This window comes from Paramacrobiotus metropolitanus, unplaced genomic scaffold (assembly GCF_019649055.1).
Source record: "Paramacrobiotus metropolitanus isolate TYO unplaced genomic scaffold, Prichtersi_v1.0 Parri_scaffold0000005, whole genome shotgun sequence".
Lineage (NCBI taxonomy): Eukaryota > Metazoa > Tardigrada > Eutardigrada > Parachela > Macrobiotidae > Paramacrobiotus > Paramacrobiotus metropolitanus.
In genome coordinates this window covers 942,971-952,910 of record NW_026570225.1, presented here as the reverse complement: position 1 = coordinate 952,910, position 9,940 = coordinate 942,971, and the positions used below count along the sequence as shown (strand labels likewise).

At 43.4% G+C, this 9,940-nt stretch overlaps 3 protein-coding genes across 4 annotated transcripts; 1 reads left to right on the top strand and 2 right to left on the bottom strand.

Moving 5' to 3' along the window:
* Positions 1–8: 8 nt before the first annotated feature.
* LOC129581319 (ATP-dependent RNA helicase DDX51-like) lies at positions 9–2,363 on the bottom strand. Its single transcript, XM_055472315.1, has 2 exons — positions 1,176–2,363; positions 9–942 (listed from the first exon to the last, which is right to left on the bottom strand). Exons 1-2 carry the CDS (start codon positions 2,210–2,212, stop codon positions 147–149), a joined length of 1,833 nt encoding a protein of 610 aa, XP_055328290.1. The 5' UTR covers positions 2,213–2,363; the 3' UTR covers positions 9–146.
* Positions 2,364–2,528: 165 nt separating this feature from the next.
* Positions 2,529–6,176, top strand: LOC129580908 (U5 small nuclear ribonucleoprotein 40 kDa protein-like). Its single transcript, XM_055471668.1, has 7 exons — positions 2,529–2,869; positions 3,481–3,610; positions 3,694–3,787; positions 4,705–4,993; positions 5,186–5,306; positions 5,455–5,703; positions 5,790–6,176. Exons 1-7 carry the CDS (start codon positions 2,750–2,752, stop codon positions 5,843–5,845), a joined length of 1,059 nt encoding a protein of 352 aa, XP_055327643.1. The 5' UTR covers positions 2,529–2,749; the 3' UTR covers positions 5,846–6,176.
* LOC129580907 (gamma-butyrobetaine dioxygenase-like) lies at positions 5,505–9,144 on the bottom strand. Of its 2 annotated transcripts, none has more exons than XM_055471666.1 (9): positions 8,657–9,144; positions 8,378–8,506; positions 8,144–8,253; positions 7,823–8,038; positions 6,896–7,020; positions 6,626–6,827; positions 6,376–6,429; positions 6,129–6,302; positions 5,505–6,010 (listed from the first exon to the last, which is right to left on the bottom strand). In XM_055471666.1, exons 1-9 carry the CDS (start codon positions 8,976–8,978, stop codon positions 5,903–5,905), a joined length of 1,440 nt encoding a protein of 479 aa, XP_055327641.1. In that variant the 5' UTR covers positions 8,979–9,144; the 3' UTR covers positions 5,505–5,902. The 2 variants fall into 2 exon arrangements, with proteins under 2 accessions (XP_055327641.1, XP_055327642.1); XM_055471667.1 differs by having other exon boundaries at positions 8,653–8,830.
* Positions 9,145–9,940: the final 796 nt, after the last annotated feature.

The following is a 9,940-nucleotide window of genomic DNA, read 5'->3' as shown; positions in this document are numbered from 1 at the left end:
CTCGTAAAGCGTAATTACGAACAAATTCGGATGTTTTTATTCTACCCAGTTACACCGTTCCACCTTCAACACATTCGGTTCAGGTATACGAGCAATCAAACAATATCCATTATGGTATATTTTATTTGATAACAATATGATATCTGTCAGACTTTCATTTCTAATTCATCTTCCAGGTCTTTCAGAGCCTTCTTGTATCCTGCTTCCAAAGCAGACATGTCGTCAGCTTTCACATCCAGCTGTTTCGGAAACGTTTTCTTCAGCGCCTTCACTAACCCATTGAATTCTTTCTTCTCATTGGGCTTTAGAAGCGTTAGCGTTGTTCCATGTCGTCCGGCCCGCGCCGTTCGACCACTGCGGTGAATATAGGTCTTAGCATGCAATGGCACATCGTACAATATCACGTAATCCACGTTGGGTAAATCAATGCCACGCGCCATGGCATCCGATGCAACAATCACATCCACATTGCCTTTCTCAAATCGTTCCAGCGTCGCTTGTCGTTTCCGCTGGAGCACCTCCGATGAGACTTCCTGAACGTTGAGCTTGACGGGACTTTTGTAGAGGCTTATCAGACGATACAAACGATGAGTGCTTTCCAGGGAATTGGTGAAGACAAGAACGCGTCTCCATGCAAGATTATGAAGTAAATGGAGAACAATAAGTGGTTTGAGACGTGGGTCACACTGCACGAAGAGTTCGTTTAATCCTTCCGGCGTTACATAGGCGCCGACCAGCTCCGCGTCATTACGGAACAAAACATCATCGCCGACGTAGCCGGACACCACGGAGAAGAGCTGAGGACGATAAAGTTTTAATGTCTCAAAGCGTTGCGGATCGTACGATAAAGTGGCCGAAAACAGGAGCTTTTGCAGTGGAAGAGATGGTGTTTCCAGATCCGCGAGGCAATTGTATTGCAGCGCTGGTCTGATTTCAGGGTTCCTGCAAAACAAAAACACATATATTAAGCCGACAAATTACTACAAGATCCGGAAAAAATTCCATATTAAAATAAAAAACTAAGCGGCGACAAAATCCAGTCAACAAATTTAGTAGCACTAGCAAGACAAAAGCAATTATAAATTACCGAAACATAAACGAAGTAAGAAGACTTGCTTATTTAAGCTGTAACAATAAATCACGTCATTATTGTTATGTTCAAAAAGTCACCATACCGAAAAACTGCTCGCTCCAGCAAGCGGAACCAATTATTTTTGAATTCCTCGATCATCCTATCAGCTTCATCTACAATCAAATACTCCAGCGCTTGCATATCCAATCCTTTGGTCTCGTACAAATGGTCCACCAAGCGACCAGGAGTAGCTATTAGAACATCCACAGCAGTGACAGCACTACTCATTTCACTGCTCAAGCCTCCGGGTAAACTTAACGTGTCATCATTCTGCACAAATAGCTCTTTCGCCTCCTGCTCAAATGACTGCTTTCCGCATACTAGAGCAATTTTCACGCGTGTTCCTTTGGCAAAGGTTCGAAACACATCCGCCACCTGAATCGCCAATTCTTTCACCGGCAGCAATACCAGCGCGCGAATGCGATGATCATGACGGGAAATCAAATCGTGCAGAATGGGAAGCACATACGACAGCGTCTTCCCACTTCCGGTGGGAGCGCACACACACAGATCGCGTGGCCGGCGCGCATAGTAACGCTGGAATGTCTGATATCTCAGAATTTCCGGAATCACAGCGCTCTGGACGGGAAAAAAGTTAATCATGCCTTGTTCTCGCAGTACATCGATAAAGTGCGGATTCAAACCGGAAATCTCCTCCAGGGGAACCAAGGAGCTTGTTAGTCCCGCTGCAATGGGAACAGGACTGCTGTACCATGCCGGCAGGAACGGGGGAAGTTTGGCCTTCTTCGCGGGGGTTTGAGCACCAATGATGGTAAAATCCGACTGTACAGTGGCGGCCTGTTTCGGCGCGGCATCGCTCGGCTCTTCGCCGTCCTCTTCACTGGCTGCGGCCAGCCTGGGCTTCTTGGCGTTGCCGTTCGCACGCCTTGAACGCCCACGTATTCGCTTCTTCTTTTTTATCGGAACGACTGCTGTACCGTCTGAAGGAATGGGAGCGTTGCTGGCTGATTTTTCGGCAGGAATAAGTTCTTCTGCACCGTGATTCTCCCGTTTTAACTTTTTTCTGGCTTTTCGTCTTTGGTTCTTCGTTGTGGCATGTTCCATACTCATAGTTTCCATCTCCTCAATTTTTTCAGCAGCCTCAACACAACTCTATACTTTAAAAAAATAGATCATGATCCGTAATTGGACCAGTTTGCTGTAAAAGATTTATATTCATGAATAGGTTATAGGTAAGTATTTCAAATTGTTTTCAATTAATCATTATTAATGCAAAATTACAGTACTGAAATTACTTACAGTCTTACACTATTAATAACAGCAGCGGACTTGTCAGTCGCCATGAGACACCCTTTGAATCGGCAATTACTTTCGAAGTCATGTTTTCCGTTTCCCGTTTACACTTCGCTGTTTCTTCAACTTTCTTGTCAGTCCGTGCCGCGGATCTTTCGTTTGGTTTGGGACTGTTTTTAGTAAAGAAATATTCCTTGCAGTTGCTGTATAAACTTAGTTGAAATAACGGATAGCATTTTACTGGTTGTAGTGAAGATCGAAGGCTGCTCATCGGGCTGTGTTCTTCTTTTTTGGAATTGGCTCGGGAAATTCGTAGTGGATTGACAAAGTTTGATTGAGTGGTTGTCGTTGTCAGCTTGAAATATGGCGCAAGTTGCGAAGCGCATGGGTGAAAGCGACGCCATGGTTCCCTTGGCGAAGCGTGCTCGAAATGAGCTGGTTCCGTCCACAGGCGGAGCAGGTGGCGGCGAACTGGTCTTATCTGTAAGTGCCAGCATCTCACTTTTCAGTTACATTTGCGGTGGACTGCTCTGATGTACGCCACTTACTGTATGCCAGGAGGCGCTTTTGAAAAGCAGTTTGTGGAATTACCAAACCAGCTGCGCATTGGGCAACCCCTGCAGGTTTGGTGTTTTTTCGATTTGTTCAAATTCATACAATCCGTGCGTACCATAGCTTAAAAAATGCAGAAAAAAAAGTTAAGTTTGAAAACGAAAAGTCTATAAGCAAAAAGTTTTGAAAGAAACGTTTGATTTGCGATTTAAGAGAATTTCGTTCAGCATAGCGGTCTATGGCAAACCGCCTCGTAGACCTCCATGCTGAACGAAATTCTCTTAAATCGCAAATCAAACGTTTCTTTCAAAACTTTTTGCTTATAGACTTTTCGTTTTCAAACTTAACTTTTTTTTCTGCATTTTTTAAGCTATGGTACGCACGGATTGTATGAATTTGAACAAATCGAAAAAACACCAAACCTGCAGGGGTTGCCAAATGCGCAGCTGTTTTGGTAATTCCACAAACTGCTTTTCAAAAGCGCCTCCTGGCATACAGTAAGTGGCGTACCTCTGATCTTGACGCACTGAATGTGTTAACAGGGTATTCCTCGAACCTCCACTCTGGAAGCTCCCATTATGCTGTTAGCGGGACATGGTGGCGAAATATTCACTGCGAAATTTCATCCCGATGGAAGTGCACTAGCGTCCGCTGGCTTTGATCGGCAAATTTGTATGTGAATGTATATATCTCCGCATACTAAATGAGAAAGTGTGGTCGGTGCGGAGTTTTGTAATATTGTGCATGTGTTGCAGATCTTTGGAATGTTCACGGTGAATGTGAAAATTATGCGGTGCTTCCCGCTCACAGTGGGGCGATTATGGATCTCCAGTTTTCGGCTGATGGAAAGTAAGGAACTAACCGTAAAGATAATTATTAAAAACTTTATGATTTTATCATTTATTCTTTAATCAGCACTAGGCTCGTGGTCCTCATTTAAATCGATTTTATGCTCCATGACCATTTTTTAAAATTTTCCGTTTTGCGTTGTTCGACTACATCAGGAAGAGCATAACAGTAATGGCCTAATGGGTAACGCTCTAGCTCGTGTTTGAATCATGGTTTTGGGTTTCTTTCCGTACAAATCATGTCCTTCTGGATCGGTATCTGCGTAATTGCAACATGCAACCAATGCAGAATTAAAAGTGCCGTTGACGGTTACCAACTTTAGTGAATTGCGTTACTGTTAAACGAGTATTTTCTAGCGTTTATAAACGGAACCGGTGTTGGATTTTTTATTTTGATGCGAGGAGATAATCTGGTGCGTTTAACTTTTATTTCCGTATTCAGCAACGGAATACTCATTGCTGTGTCGATCGAGTTACAATTCTTGAAAATTAAATAGTGGTCTCTAGGAAGGTGATAACTGACTACCGTACTAACTGTACTAACGAACCAACTCAGATACATCCGCAGTTGTTCATTCAGTGATGTCCACAAGGTGTTCATAGATGTTCTGTACAACACTCGCTTATATACCACAGTTGGTAACATAACAGTCATACATTAGTCAGCACTTCTCCCAGAAGTCTGATCATCATTAGGGATAGGTGTACTGAGTGGACGTTACACTCACTGATCAGCTATGAAGATTGTACACTCATAGATCAGCTACTGATTACGCACACGTAATACATTAATATAATATTTCCAATCCTAACAACAATGGTGCATAGTAATTAATGTATTGATCGGATTTTAATTCTATAATATCGACTGTGTTTTGGCGATATGGTTCTAATGGTTTGTGCCTTGGTGGTTTCTAGAAAAATTTTCACGGCTGCGACGGACAAAACAGTTGGAATATTTGATTTCGAGACAGGCGCGCGTTTAAAGCGTTTTAAAGGCCACCAAATGTTCGTCAACAGCTGCCATTCCAGTCGGAAAGGACCAGAATTGATATGCAGCGCCAGCGATGATGGAACGGTGAAAGTATGGGATCCCCGAAGCCGGGCGTTTGTGCGCTCATTCGATTCCAAATATCCTCTTTTGGCTTGTTGTTTCAATGAAAATTCAGATGCCGTTATCACCGGTGGCATCGATACAGAGATTCGGGTAAGAAATTAGGTTTGGGAGTCGATCACGACAGGTGCCCGTATAGTGATTTTTACAATCAGTTTTGAAATTGTTGCTCTGCATTGTCTTGGTCGGCAATATAATCGCGAAAATTGTTCTCTCGTATACCATAAACTCTGATCTACGATGTGTGGAAAGTCTGTTTCAATTCATATGCCGCTTGTGTTCTAGGTTTGGGATTTGAAAAGCGATAGCATGCACTTCAGTATTCCGGGGCACACCGATACCATCACAGGGTTGGCTTTGGATCCAACCGGCAACTTTGTCCTTTCCAACTCAATGGACAACACGGGTACGAACTCGTCCCTCTGATCTTTTGTCAGAATATGCACACACATTGGATATACAGTAATCATATATTGTTCCAAGAACTTATTTTCTGTCTTCTGTACAAAATATTCCAGTATTCGTACCGATTATTTTTGACCGCCTTATTGTAGCGAGAATATGGGACATTCGACCTTATGCTCCTCCTCAGCGCTGCGCGGGGCTGTTCACCGGACATCAACATAATTTTGAAAAGAACTTATTAAAATGTGCGTGGTCGAAAGACGGGAAAAGAGTCGCATGTGGGTCGGGTGATCGGTTTGTTTACATCTGGGAAACACAAACTCGCAAGATTCTCTACAAATTGCCGGGACACAATGGATCAGTGAACGATGTGCAGTTCCATCCGAACGAACCAATAAGTACGGAACCTGTGTAATGCGTGACAGCAATAAAATAACCGACCCACATGATGAACTTCAGCAGCAAATGTTTTTTCTCTTTTCAGTTCTCTCAGTTTCCAGCGACAAACAGATTTATTTAGGAGAAATTGAACCGAGCTGATTCCAAGAACGGAGTTCCTGTCGGTTCGTTTCATCACATTTTTTGTGCATCTGCTGATCAGAAGCAGCTTTGATTAGCTACATGAGGCACACTGATGGATTTTCCGGCTTTTTTCAGTGAAACTTGCGCTTGAGATTTGAATTCATCGATGTGGACGTAGCATCCCTTGTAAAATAAGAAAAGCCGTCGGACATGTAGGTCTTTTACATTATGTTGTCAATTTTTTATTTCTGCGTTGATTCACTGCAAAACAGTTCTTTAAAATAGCAGTATTTTTCCTTACTTGGAAATGGCGAAGACCGGAGCTCGTAGTAAACGCATTTCTCCCATGCAGCATTCGTCTGTTATTAAATACAAGCACTTCACCAGGTTGTAGCCGGAACTGAATTTTCACAGAAGGATCATGGATAAGTCGCGCGAATTTCCGATAGGCACTGTAGTACTTGGATATTACGTCCTACACGAAACATGATATTTTTCGTACCGTTGTATAAAAATTATTTGTCCCTTTAGGGATTACGGAAATTTACTTGCGTTGCCCTTAGCGGTCCCTCGAACTGAGGTGCCCAGAAGACACTTGTAACCTAAAAGCACGAGCTATTAAACCAACTGCATGGAACAAAGTTACAAAGTAGAATGGTTATGCCTAATCACCACGGAACTCCTAAAAGGTTGCAACGATCTGAATTAACTCTAGCACTGTACACGAAATCTGCATGATTATCAATTATTTTCACTGACACAACACAAAGCATTTGCAATCAGTAAATTTCTGTGTACCTTTTTGTTCGCATCCACTGCTATGTGGGGACGGGAATACCGCATCCACACAGGTAAATCTCGGTTGAAATGGATTTTTTCGAATGTTGCCGGCGTGTTGATAAGGATTTCGGCTTCCTGTGGATACCGCCTGATCATTTCTTCCGCCGCAAATATCCCATCCACCAGCGTACTTTCTCCCCCTTCGACCGTTTCATCAAACCTTGCACCAGCAACCGATTCCGATGCGTTACAGAAGGAGACACAGTTTATCGAACCACACAGACCGACCTTAAGCAGTGCAGCAGCTGCAATCCTGGAGGCGATTCGTAATAAACGAGATCAATATGGGGTTTCAATTCTGCATTGCTGTACGCGACGTTTATCGGATTTGGTGTGGATAAAACATCGAAAATCTGCAAAAATCAGCAAAAGGTCACTGCGAACAGGATGCGACAAATCCCAGAGTCACATTATACCTAGAGATGGGCAAACTAAAATTAGTCGACTAATTAACGGTTAACTTCGGTTAACCTGACCAAAACTAAAAAAATTAGTTTAGCAAACTTTGGTAACTAAAAAATTTAGTAAGAAGCTTTTTAGTGACTAAATATTTTAGTCAAGTTGATTTTAGTTACTAAATTTCCACGGTTAATCGGTTAACCAAAATTGTTTGGTTAGGGCCCTAGCAGACCAAGCCCAAATATACAAAATAAATTCATTCGTGCATTACACTCCTTCCCTGTACTCAGTAATGCTCTAATAATCGCCTCAAGTATGATCAAATAGCGAAACTACGGGCGGACGACTGCAGCAGTACCAGGAGGTGTGTAATGCATCTTGATTTACGGCTATATTATTCCAGTGTCTGAGTGAGCCGCAATTAAATGACTGTTTGTCTACGTGTTCTGTAAAGTTTAAGCTCGGCAACCATAGGCGTACGGCGAAAAGAGCAATATATTTTTACAAATGACAATAGCTTGGACGCAGTAAATTACACTTGATTGGAAAACCGAAAAATTTAACTTCAGTCTCGGTTAACTTTGGTTAACCGGTTAAAAATTTTAACCAACTCGTGGTTAACCGCTAACAAATTTAGTCGCCAGCGTTTAGTTGACTAAAAGTTTTAACCAAGTCAGTTTTAGCAACTAAAACTTTTAACCGAGTTTTAGTTTAGTTTAGTTTAGTTAGATTTAGTTTGCCCATCTCTAATTATACCTCGCCATAAATCGTTTTTTGCACAGGCAGAGCGAAAACGTCTTCGACAAATGATTTCACAGTTCCCTCGGTTGTTGGAAGCCCGCTGACGATGCAAAAACCGTCCAACAACAGATGGTTGTAGAACTGAAGTTTCGCAAGCGTTGCATGGGTTTTATCGGTGCGACTGCCGATGAGCAAACGGTGATCGTCTATCCTGGGCAACTTTTGATTTTGCTGTAAACCAGTCCAACGAAACACTAGTGTAAACACTAAACAGCCTTTAAACGGTAAACTTATGCTGGTCGTATTTGGCATGTTGCTGGATGTGAGTATAAGTACCTGAAACGGCGTAATAGGCAGTTCCCGGTAATGCACGGCATCATACAGCCAATCCAGACCAATCCATCCGTCGTGAGCGTCTTCCGCCCAGCGGACACTCAGTCGGTTACCTGTACAAACAAAGTCACAGCACCGCTCTCAAAATACGTACAATAAAGTGAAAACTATTGGTTGATTTTGCTTGTGATTGGCAATCGTGCGGTATGCTACACAATCCAGCACCCGTGTACCTACCGTCCACAATTGTTGCCTTGCATATGGAGATATCTTCGGGAATATCCGCACAGTCTAGCATACGCTGATTGGACGATGGCTGACGGCACGTATCACACATGCACTGAAAGCGTAACCACTGGGCGTCCACTAAAAAGAGGTGACAGTCAATGGACGTACAAAACGGCCAGAATGTTTTCATAAAGTACCAGGCACAATGGCACAATAAAATGGCACAATGGCACAATATAATAATGTTGTTGTGCAGAAGTTATTCCAGTGCAGAGTCTGCAGACCTACATTCTGACCATGTTCCCCGTTCTTGCGACACATCGCCGCTATTCCACTGTATCAGTAGAGATTTCTTGCCCACTTCGATGTGCTGTGCACTTTTTGGCACAGACGAATTTGCAGTGCGCTGACACGTATTAGTTGTGGCAGCTCCTTGAATCGGTTTCTGGGAGAGTGGTCCAAAAGTTGATCGTGTACGGCATAACAATGTGTCAGTTAAACTCGCGTAGTTCCGTTTGCGCAGAAGCGGTTTCGGTGCTTTGCATATTACCGAAGGGGACGATGGCGAAAGCACCAACTTCAGGACACATTGGCTGCGGATGTTTAGCATTCTAACAGCGATAAAAGCACTGCACCAAGTTCTGCACAAGCAACAAGTGCATTTACACAGAAAGTCTGAAAGCAAAATGCTTTCAAATGCTTTTAAAATGTTAAGCTTTTAAATGCGTAAGTGCGTAAAGCTTTGACTTCTACCTTACGCAAATAATTATGGCATTATTGTATTCAGTGTATTGTATTACTACGATCACAGTATGGTGTGTGTGTACTGTGATATCGGTGTACATGTTGTACTGTGCACATGCATTGTCATGCAATGACAATTTTCCAATCCGTTACAATAAAGCATCTCACTTACGTCTAAAAGTACCTACTGTAAGAGTTCACTTTCTAAGGACTTTGAAGTTTGGAATTGTAGTAGCAGAAGAACAAAACTGTAAAGTGCAAGCACCAGCCCACACCATACGAGTACAGTTAAGTACTCGTATGGTGTGGGCTGTCACTTTAAAGCGCGCCTTTGTTTATCAATGTCACTTTAAAGCGCGCCTTTGCTTCCGCCGGTATTGAAACGGAACTGGAACCACCTGGTACTTGCCTAACCAATGGCAAGCGCCCCGACGGAGTGACTTTGGTCCCATGGGAAAGAGGAAAGATGTTGACCTGGGACGCCACATGTGTGTGCACGGTAGCTTTGTCGCACATCGCGGCAACATCGAAGCAAGCGGGAGCAGCCGCGGCGCGCGCAGAGCAGGATAAAGTGGCGAAGTATCGGGAACTCACTCGAGATTACCTGTTCCGCGCATTTGGCGTCGAAACACTTGGACCACTCGGACCGGATGCTTCTCGTTTGGTGACCGAAGTCGGGAAGATGATACAACAGGAAACAGGCGAGGTACGGGCGACGGAGTTTTTGCGCCAACGGATCAGCATTGACGTCCAACGCGGGAACGCGGCCTCTGTCATGGGAACAGCACCAGCATCGGCCAACTTAGACGAAATGTTCTTTGTGATTAG

Coding starts and splice junctions, on each gene's coding strand:
- LOC129580907 (XM_055471666.1), bottom strand. CDS start 8,978: ATGCTAAACATCCGCAGCCAATGTGTCCTGAAGTTGGTGCTTTCGCCA. Junction 8,507..8,656: donor ACGGGGAACATGGTCAGAAT/GTAGGTCTGCAG, acceptor ACCTCTTTTTAG/TGGACGCCCAGTGGTTACGC. Junction 7,021..7,822: donor AAAAAACGATTTATGGCGAG/GTATAATTAGAG, acceptor TGATTTTTGCAG/ATTTTCGATGTTTTATCCAC.
- LOC129580908 (XM_055471668.1), top strand. CDS start 2,750: ATGGCGCAAGTTGCGAAGCGCATGGGTGAAAGCGACGCCATGGTTCCC. Junction 3,611..3,693: donor TGGCTTTGATCGGCAAATTT/GTATGTGAATGT, acceptor CATGTGTTGCAG/ATCTTTGGAATGTTCACGGT. Junction 4,994..5,185: donor GCATCGATACAGAGATTCGG/GTAAGAAATTAG, acceptor CTTGTGTTCTAG/GTTTGGGATTTGAAAAGCGA.
- LOC129581319 (XM_055472315.1), bottom strand. CDS start 2,212: ATGGAAACTATGAGTATGGAACATGCCACAACGAAGAACCAAAGACGA. Junction 943..1,175: donor CTGGAGCGAGCAGTTTTTCG/GTATGGTGACTT, acceptor TTTGTTTTGCAG/GAACCCTGAAATCAGACCAG.